Here is a 10,409-nt window from a genome sequence, read left to right as displayed (position 1 = left end):
CAACAACGTTTTATCTCACACATATCTGCCTGTCTGCTAGACTGCCGTTGCATGTTCTGCTAGGGTGTATATCCCTAACATCTACAAGTGTAGAAACAAAAGATCCTCCTATTGTTTTCTTTCTCAGCTTCTCACTTACAAAATGAGCAACCAATAGAGATAGTCCTCAGCTTACAACAGTTTGTTTAGTGCAGAGGTGGGTATTCAACAGGTTCTGACCAGTTCTGGAGAACCGGTAGTGGAAATTTTGAGTAGTTTAGAGAACCGGCAAATACGGCCTCTGACTGGCCCTGCCAACCCCATCTCTTCTCTGCCTCCCATTGAGTCCCAGCTGATCGGCTGGGTCTTCTTTGGTTGCCCTGCACAGGAGAACAGAGCTGGAAAGCAGGTTAGTGGGGTGGGGAGGGAATGGAGATTTTACAGTATCCTTTCCCTGACATGCCCACCAAGCCACACCCACAGAACCAGTAGTGAACAATTTTGAATCCCACCACTGGTTTAGTGACCACTCAAAATTACGATGGCCCTGAAAAAGTGACTGATGACCATTTTTCACACTTATGACCATTGCAGCATCCCTACAGTCACGTCATCAAAATTCAGAGGCCACTGACATTTGTGACGGTTAAGGAGTCCTGTGGTCATGTGATCTCCTTTTGCGGCTGATAAGCCAATGGGAAAGTCAGATTCACTTAACCACCGTGTTACTAAATTAACAGCTGCTGTGAACTACTCTTCTCAAGAACGTTCATAAACGCTGGCTGATGACCACCGATCCCCATCAGCATAATTGCATTTATACAAGGCAAGGCAGCAGCCCAGCGGTTGTATAGCCTTCTCTTTATAAGAAGAGTTTTGCATGGAATCTATAAAAACCACCTTCACTCTGCCCTCCCTTAAAAACCTGCTGGAAGACAGCATCGATCTAACAACGCGGCGTACAACCTTAAATACCACCCCCCCACCCCCCCAAACACTCTTGAACTTGAAATATGCGGAACTGTTGACACGACCCAACGTTGCTCAACCGGGAGGCAACCCACCACCTCTTGCAAGGCTTCTAGAAAGCAGCTGGAGCCGCTTCTCAAGTTTTCAAAAGGCACGGAAGCGCTTTGGCTTCCACCACATTCACAGCGGCAAGCCAGTCGTTCAATTCTCAGCCAAGGCTATACTTAGTTCCACCACCGTCTCCATTTTCGCAGATCAGACATTCCAGCTGCTTCCCTGCACAACACGAAGCGAACCTGAAGCTAGAAATTCTCCTAACTTGTTGACATCCCCTAGAAAGTTGAGAAGTTGCACAGCTACGTGTGTGTGTGTGTGTGTGTGTGTGTGTGTGTGTATCTTTTCGAACCCAGAATTATAGGTACTCCTCAAACGTACCACCGCGATGGACCCCCACAATTCTGTTGTTGAGTTTGGTCCCATTTTACCTTTGAAGCCATAGGCCTTAAGTGAATGCTGTTGTTAAGTCAGTCACACGGTTGTTTAGTGAATCTGGCTTCCCCATTGGATTTTGCTTCTCAGAAAGTCCCAAAAGGGAATCACAGGTCCCAGGGAAAACTGCAACCGCCGTAACACAAGCCAGTTGCCACCCATCTGAATTTCAGTGCCGTTGTAACTTTGCATGCTCACTGAGTGAACTGTTTTAAGTCAAGAAGTACCTGTATATGCCAGCAAGATCCCTGACCTTTTCAGCATCTCTATGCACGTGATCAAAAAATTCAGACACTTTGTGGTGACCCGGGGCGTGGCACAAAGACAACTCAGCCAGATAATAAGTAGGGGTCCCTTTATTCGCTCCAACTTTGCCCCCAATGTCCTAGTTACCTTCCGGTTTGGAGAAAAACTTTCCCGGGCCCCTGCAACAGCCTTTGGCTGCAAATATTCCAGTCCAAAAGGTTGTAAACAGAAAACTTTAAACTATAAATCCAGCAAAGCAAGATAAAGCAATAAATCCCGCAGGGCATGATAAGGAGCTCCAGAAGTGAAGTAACACAGCAGTAAATCAAAACAGTTGGGAGGATGCCAGGAACTCAGATAACAGCAGCCAACACTAGATGAACTCAGGGTTTGTTCCCAACAACTGCCCCTCCCATCTGCCTCTCTTTTACACTCCATCCCCAGGTGTGCCCTGTGAAGGGAATCAGGGCCCTTTCCTCCCCTGTAAGCCACGCACCCCCTCTTTTCTCCATTCCTCTCTGCGTGCCCTAGGATGAAGAGGGGGTGGGCCTGGGTCTTCCTCCGAACTCCCTTTCCCTTGTTCTACCTCTCCCCTGCTCTGCCCAGCCGGACTTTGCCCTTCTCCAGTTTCCTCCACAGCCAACAGAGCCATTCTCTCTGCTCCCTGTCAGCTGTTCATCTTCCTCCTCAGATTCAGACTCCGACAGGGGCCATGGCACACTTGGCAACTGGTTCATATTTATGACGGTTGCAGTTTCCCGGGATCTCCTTTTGCGACCTCCTGATAAGGAAACTCAACGGGGGAAGCCAGATTCAGTTAGTAACTGTGTTAAAATGGTCGTAAAAAGGAGCAAACCTCACTCCACAAGTGCCTCGATTAATCAACATGAGTTTTAGGTTCCATTGTTGCCTTAAGTCGAGGACTAACTGTTATAACTATACACACTGGCTTCAAAAGAGTTGGAATACTGCTAAGCCGTAAGCAGTAGCTTAACTAGTGGATGGTTCATACTCCCCAACCACAGTTTGATTTCTCCTAAAGTCCAAGCACATCCAGCCCCACTTGACTTCAGATGCATGCTGCTAATCTTATGATGAAGTGTTTCTCTCTGGCAGTTAAATCCTCTCCATTCTCAACCTTCAGCCATTCTGACATCCGTTACAAAGTGCCATTACCAAAGACTGCACTTTATTAAAACAAAACAAAACATGAGAGATACATATGAGCATTTACAAAGGATTTAAAAACAACAACCAGGCTGTAAACTCAAATCTGAGAAGAGGTTTATTTGCCATGGCTAACTGCAACCAGCGCATTGTTGGGTTAGGGCAAAACCTCTCTCTTTCTTTTCTTTTTTTTTTTCTTCACTCTTTCCTTAGCAGCAATCCAAGCACATCCCTGTTGGAGGTGGCTGGTATATTCGAAGAGTTCATAGAAAGACAAGACATTCCATTAAAAAGAAAAGAAACCCCAGTTTTCAAATCTGGTCGGTTTCTTCCATTAAAAATACAGAAAGGAATTTTGTTTTTCCTCTCCCCCCTCCCCATTCTAGCATAAATCTGGAGTCATTGGCAGCATCTGGCGACAATGCAGAATTGTGACAATAAAAATATAGGACAAGGGAGTTGTGTGTCTTTTTTTAAAAGAAAGCAGCAGGTCTGGAGAAGGAGCAGCTTCCGTAGCTTTAGCTATTTCGAGGCCTGAGCGAGTTTCTTGCTGCTCTGAGGTGGGGTGAGAACACCTGTGGGCAAAGGAGAACACCTGTTTTTCTCAGCTAACGTGGCTTGTTTGGATCGCGCTTTGTCCTGGAAGAGAAGAATACCAAAAGGGAACCATTACTCAACTCATTCAAGTGCACGGATTGATTGCACAGCTACGAGATTTGCAAAGCAGCCCTGCTTTACATAGACAAAGGAAAAGATAGTCCCAAAGGTGCTCTTTTTTCCCCCCAAGAGGACTTTCTGGTTTTCTCTTTTGAAGACATTTCGCTTCTCATTCAAGAAGCTTCTTCAACTCTGACTGGATGGTGGGGAATGGAAGGATTGATATTCCTTGCAGACAGCTGGTCATTTGCATCCTTTTAGAGCAGGGGTGTCCAACCTTGGCAACTTTAAGACTTGTGGACTTCAACTCCCAGAATTCCTCAGCCAGCTTTGCTGGCTGAGGAATTCTGGGAGTTGAAGTCCACAAGTCTTAAAGTTGCCAAGGTTGGACACCCCTGTTTTAGAGGGTCGTTGAGGCCACTTGGAGGTTTATCTGTGTCCTCAGGGCCACCTGAGCAATGCTCCTGGTTCCTGCAATGTTTCTTTTTTTTTTTTCCTCTGGAAACCCATTCCCACACCATTCAAAGGGCGTTCACCCCAAATTTTATAGCTAAAAGCCTGTAGAGATTCTCAGCCATCCATGTCATGATTGAACCAAAGGTGCTTTTTTTTCAGGAGGCAACTGGAATTTCTTGTTTGCTTTGAAGACGTTTTGCTTCTCATCCAAGAAGCTGCTTCAGCTCTGACTGGATTGGTGGGGAATGGAAGGATTTAGACTCCTTGCAGACAAGCTAGTCATTTGCATTCTTTTAGCGAGTCTACGTTTTGGACAGAGAGGACTTCTGGTTTGAAAGAAGGGGTCAAAGAAGCCATCTATGTCAACACTGAACAGGCAGGGATACAACATCATCAATCTCCAATCTATAACACGTTCCTTTCAACAGTCCCAAGGAGGCTCCACACCCATTTGCACCACTCAGGGGACCCTGAGGACACAAACAAATCTCCAAGTGGCCTCAACAACCCTCTAAAAGGATGCCAATGACCAGCTGTCTGCAAGGAGTATAAATCCCTCCATTTCCCAACATCCAGTCAGAGCTGAAGAAGCTTCTTGGATGAGAAGCGAAACGTCTTCAAAGGAAAACCAGAAAATCCAGCTGCTTGAAAAAGCACCTCAGGGAAAACCATGCCTTGGATGACTGAGAAGCTCCATAGACAAATGAAAATGTAAGTAACAACAAAGCAAAGCCACAACTGATGCCTTACTACCCCGCTGTGTATTTCTTTGTTTTTTTTTATTTATCTATCTATCTATCTATCTATCTATCTATCTATCTATCTATCAATCTAATCTATCTCATAATATAATTATATTATATTATGTTAATATATAAAACATAGCCAGAACAAGTTGGGGTTCTTCTCATTAGTCCTCAACTTACATTAACAGAGCCTGCCTGTTTACTGTCATGACAAGCCATGACAGCCATAAAAAGTGCCATCTATGTGACCAAACCCATTTTTTAATTTCCTTTATTATCATGCTGCAATCATTAAGCGAACTCGTTCTTTTTTTTTTAATTGTTCGCTCTTGGACCTTTTTTTGCCAAAAACTGGAAGGAAATGCAGTAAAAAACACGCAGGTGCATCACAAATGTGCCTTCAGGACCAAAATACAATGAAAATTTGTTCTGAACAGTCTTAAAAGGGCCCATTACAAACATTACCACTTCTAGATTCACACACTGCACTATGCACCAATTTATTTTAAGCTATGATTTATTACACAAATTACAACTGGATGGTTTTGTACAACACACCCGCAAATTGTGGTTTATAAAAAAAACCCAAAAAGGACTGTATTCGTACCACAAACTAGCAAAATTGCATAAAATATATTATGGCTTAGTGTGCTGCACATTGGAAATACACCATTACTCCATCAGAAATAAAGTTGCACATAGAAACCACAATTTATATGCAGGTAGTCCTCAGCTTACGATCACAACTGGGACTGGAATTTTCTGTCGCTAGGCGAGGCAGTTTACTAAGTGAATTGAGCCCGATTTTACACCTTTTTGCTATGGTCATTAGGAAAATTCCTAGTCATTAAGTGAATCATGCAATCAGTAAGTGAATCCGGCTTCCACTCTTTTTTTTTACTCTTGCTTATCAGAAGCCAACTGAGGTCAGAAATAGCAACCCTGGGATACTGCAACCATCGTAAATCCATGCTGGGTTGCCAAACTCCCAAATTTTGATCATGTGACCATGGGGATGCTGTGGAGGGGTGCAGTGGCCTAGAGGTGGAGCTCTCGCCTCACAATCAGGAGGCTGTGAGTTCGATCCTAGGTAGAGGCAGATATTTCCCTCTCTGAGGCACGATGAGAATATATATCTGCTGAACAAAACTTCGTACTGGTGACAGGAAGGGCATCTGGCCAGTAAACACTCTACTAGCTCCATTTCGTTGCCCAGACTCCACCCCGCAAGGGATTACGGGGTTGTTAACAAGATAATGGTGATAATGGGGGGGGGGGATGCCGTGATGGTTTTAAATGCGAGTACCAGTTGTAAGCCTCATTGCTACTTCCAACGATCGCTAAACCAATGGTTCATAAGTGGAGGACTACCCATAATTAACAACTGTTTCGGGTTCAGTGTTAACTTACCAGCAAATCGAAGGTGTTTATGTGCGTTTGTATATTGTGCAAATCTTCGGCAGGGATTCCTCTGAAGTGCTTCAACACCGAACTCCCCACTTCCTTGATAGCCATCGCAAAGGGTACCATCCATTTCACGCATTTCTCAATGTCGCTCAGTTCATACCCTGGGAAAAACAACAACCCCGAAACAAAATTCCTGTATCTTCTATAGCAGGGGTCGCCAACCTTTTAGACCTCAGGGACCACCAAACTCATAATTTTAAATCCCACGGACTATGTGCAAGTTTAATATGAATTTTGACTGGCGGTGGCTTGCTGACATTGGTGGGAGAGAGAGAGAGAGAGAAAGATCCGATCTAACCTCAGAGGACTGACAGTGATGCATTCGTTCTCTCCCTCCTCCCCCAACACACACACATATACACACACAGGTCCCTCACACACACATACCCCCTCCAAGGCAGCCACATTCCTAACCTGTTTTTCAGCTCCGTTCTCAGGGGGAGAGAGAGAGAGAGGGAGGGAGGGTATCCTGCAATCCCAAATAAAGAACGATCAATCGGTAGGAAAATGGGGTGGGGGATTTTCCTGCAGACATTTTTTGGGGGATTTTTCCCAGGGTCTCCGCAGAAAAAGCAGAAGCAGCAGAGACCCTGGGAAAATCCCCACCAAAAAAGTTTGCAGGAAAATTCCCCACCCTGTTTTCCTACCGATCGATCATTGTTTATTTGGGATCGCAGGATACCGTCTCCAGCTCCGTTCTCGGGGGGAGACTTTTGGCTTCATGCAAGGAAAGCAGCAGAAGCAGCAGAAGTCTCTCCCAAACTCCGCCAGAATGGTGCAGCCTCTTGGAGCAGGATGCCTTGCAGGGTCTCAAAAGACTCATTGCTGGCGGAGTTTAGGGGAGAGAAAGAAAGACTTTTGCTGCTTTCCTTGCATGCAGCCAAAAGCAGAAGAAAGATACAGAAAGCTGCAGCCCAGTGGCCAGGCCAGGCATGTGGAGTGTGTGGGGCAAGTCCCCCCCTCTTCCCTTTCCCCTTCCTCTCACTACCTCGTGTTGTTTGCAATGCAAGCGACGCATGCCTTGTGTTCCTGCGGGCCATGTGGACAGTGCAGCCTTGTGTTCCTGCGCAGCCCGGATTAATCGCTTTGGGGGTGACATTTCTCTGTGGACCACCAAAATTTTCTCACAGATCACCAATGATCCCCGGCCCCCTGGTTGGCAACCATTGTTCTATACTGCTTTTACTCCCCAGTCCTGAATGTACACAACCTTACACAATGCCTTACCCGAAACCCGCTGCATCAACTCGCAGGAGGAGAAGTGATACAACGCCGACGCAGCCAGGACCCCGTACGTGTGCTCCAAGCAGCCCACATCAAGGACACACAGGTCCAAAAGCTGAGAAAAAAGAACGTCAGTGATCAAGAAGACCCCATTTCAGGCTGGGAGAAGAAACCTTTTGCAGCAAGGTTCTACCTCATTACCTCCGCTACTTGCACGAATATCTTTTGAGAATACTGGGGCAGCAGCATCTCGCAAATCTCATTTAAATAGGCGACCTGCATGTATATATTTAGCCAGGACACGATCGTCAGGGGACTCAGGTTCCAATCCAATGCCTGGAAGAAGACGAAGAAAAGATATGCTGGGACAAGATAACTGTGACTAGCTGGTTCAGTAAGTGTGAGAGGGATCTTGGAGTCTTAGTGGACAACCAGCTAAATATGAGCCAGCAGTGTGCAGCAGCAGCCAAAAAAGCCAATGCAATCCTAAGTTGCATTAACAGAGGGATACAATCAAGATCAAGTGAGGTACTGGTACCACTCTATAAGGCCTTGGTAAGACCACACCTGGAATACTGCATCCAGTTTTGGTCACCACATTATAAAAAATATTGTTGAAACTCTCGAAAGAGTGCAGAGAAGAGCAACCAGGATGATGAGGGGACTGGAGACTAAAACATACAATGAATGGTTTGCAGGAACTGGGCCTGGCTAGTCTAGTGAAGAGAAGGACCAGGGGAGACAGGATAGCAGTCTTCCAATATTTGAGGGGCTGCCACAGAAAGGAAAAGATCAAACTATTTTCTAAAGCATCTGAAGGCCAGACAAGGAATAACAGATGGTAACTGAACAAGGAGAGAATCAACCTGGAAATAAGGAGAAACTTTGTGACAGTGAGAACAATCAACCAATGGAACAGCTTTTGCTTTCGGAGGTTGTGGGAGCGCCATCACTTCAAGAAGAGACTGGACTCCCATCTGTCAGAAATGGTGTAGGGTCTCCCACTTGGGCGGGGGGGTTGGACTAGATGACCTATAAGGTTCCTTCCAACTCTGATTATCTGTTAAGGTGCACATGCTCTGTATCAGGGGTGTCAAACTCGATTTCACTGAGGGCTGCATCAGGGTTGTGTTTGACCTTAGGGAGGCCAGGGTGGATGGGGCCAGCTTGATGCCACTCGCGTTGGGGGCACCTGTGGTGGCCTGAGCACTCTGCCAGGAAAAACGGGCTCCCGAGCTCCGTTTTCGGCTGCACCTGGCTCCTGCAACTCTGCCGGTGAAAACGGAACTCGGGAGGGCTGCACGTGGCCCTCCTATCAACTCATAAAACATCCCTATGCCTGTTTTAGTAGTGGCCATTTAAAAAAACGGGGGGAGAGGAAGGAAATCTGGAAGAGCAGTGCAGCAAAGCGGAAGTACATTCCAACTCTTATCTTTAAAAGCGTCATGCCCCTGTTGGAATCTGATTCTGAGGGAGAGGTGGAACAGCTGACAGGGAGTGGGAGTGTGGAGGAAACTGGGGAAGGGCACAGTCTGGCTGGGCATTCTGAGGAAGACCCAGGCCCACCCCCTCTTCATTCTACGGCACGCAGGGAGGAACGGAGAAGGGAGCAATGTGGGTCATGGGGGAGTAAAGGGCCCTGATTCCCTTCATTAGCTGCAGCTGGGAAAAACAGGATTTAAAAAGGACGTTTGCACACAGCACCTTGCTGGAAGCAAAGAGTGAATTGTCCTGGTTTGTCAAGTCTTATCTGGGTTCTGGCATCCTCCCAACTGTGTTTCGTTATCTTTTGAAGTCTGCAATTCCTTATCCTGCCCTGTCTCAATAATTGCTGCAGCGTAGTTTGTGTTGGTTTTTATTTATAATCTATATGTACTTTTGGGTTCAGACTGAATTTCTTCCCTTTAAAAATTGTTCTTGGGAGTTTTCTTTTCTCCAGCCGATGGTAACTGGACATTGGGGGCCAAGTTGGAGGTATTAAAGGGACGTTACCTACTTTTGTGACTTTGTTGCTTTTGTGCCACGCCCCGGGTCATCACAAAAAGATTGTAACTAAAATACCAGAGTTTTTGCCCGCTAATATATTTAATTGGAGAATGTGAATGATGACACCCAGCCCGTGAACATACTCAGTGGGAGAATCTGGTTTATGAGACACCCAGGGGGGGAAGGGGGGGGAAAGGGTCAAAGGTGACTGTAAATTACACATGCAGAGTTGGCTTCATAGAGGGCAGTACCAGTATGTCGCCTTTAATAAATCCTTTGAAGTTTTTTGAAGTTTGGCTCGAGAATCATGATTTAATTAGGGCGATTGCTGGAATCCTGACACCTCCCAAGCGCTATTTTCACTGGTAGAGGCACCACGGGCCAGTCCCTCGCTGTTTCCAGGCAAGCCCCGTGGACCAGATCTAAGCATCCTGCAGGCTGGATTTGGCCCACTGGCTTTGAGTTTGACATCCCTGCTCTACACCTTTCCAAAGGAAAACTGCAGTGGGATTAAGATAGACAACCTATTTAAAGCTGTAGTCCTATTCCAGGCGAACTCTAAAGCTTTTTCATGGAGATGCAACATAACTATCTATCTGGCATCTAAAGAGCCCATTCACCCATCTGTACATTTCCATATGCAACAGAAAGTGCAGTTGGGTATACCTGACTCCACGTCTTGATGGAACATCTAATACAGGGCTGTCCAACCTTGGCAACTTTAAGACCTGTGGATTTCAACTTCAACATGCTGGCTGGGGAATTCTGGGACTTCAAGTCTCAAAGTTGCTAACACTGGACACACCCCCATCAACTGGAAAGCATGCAGGTTCATTTTTTGAGCTCAGATGCTTAAAAGCACTGAAGTCTGACTCATGAAATCAGGGAAAAAGCTGATGATACTTTAAAGTGAAATGTGTATTTATATAAAGATGGAATTTGGAGAGGCAATCTTGAAAGCAACTCTTTGAAGTGAGTTTTCTCATTCTTTCTGTGTTGCAGGATAAAACTTTTAGAAGCATC

General features: G+C 45.9%; 1 protein-coding gene across 1 annotated transcript in view; it reads right to left on the bottom strand.

The window, feature by feature from the left end:
- Positions 1-2,950: 2,950 nt before the first annotated feature.
- Positions 2,951-10,409, bottom strand: part of CCNE1 (cyclin E1) — a 17,546-nt gene continuing 10,087 nt past the window's right edge. Inside the window, exons 9-12 of the mRNA XM_026675915.2 lie at positions 7,602-7,736; positions 7,404-7,515; positions 6,120-6,277; positions 2,951-3,489 (exon numbers count right to left, since the gene is read on the bottom strand). Coding sequence (XP_026531700.1) covers positions 3,373-3,489; positions 6,120-6,277; positions 7,404-7,515; positions 7,602-7,736 — 522 coding nt within the window. The 3' untranslated portion in view covers positions 2,951-3,372. The remainder of the gene's footprint in view (positions 3,490-6,119; positions 6,278-7,403; positions 7,516-7,601; positions 7,737-10,409) is intronic.

Source organism: Notechis scutatus, chromosome 9, assembly GCF_049901735.1.
Source record: "Notechis scutatus isolate UNSWTSFEM ecotype Mainland chromosome 9, rNotScu1.2, whole genome shotgun sequence".
NCBI classification, from domain to species: domain Eukaryota; kingdom Metazoa; phylum Chordata; class Lepidosauria; order Squamata; family Elapidae; genus Notechis; species Notechis scutatus.
This window is presented reverse-complemented; position numbering and strand designations above follow the sequence as displayed.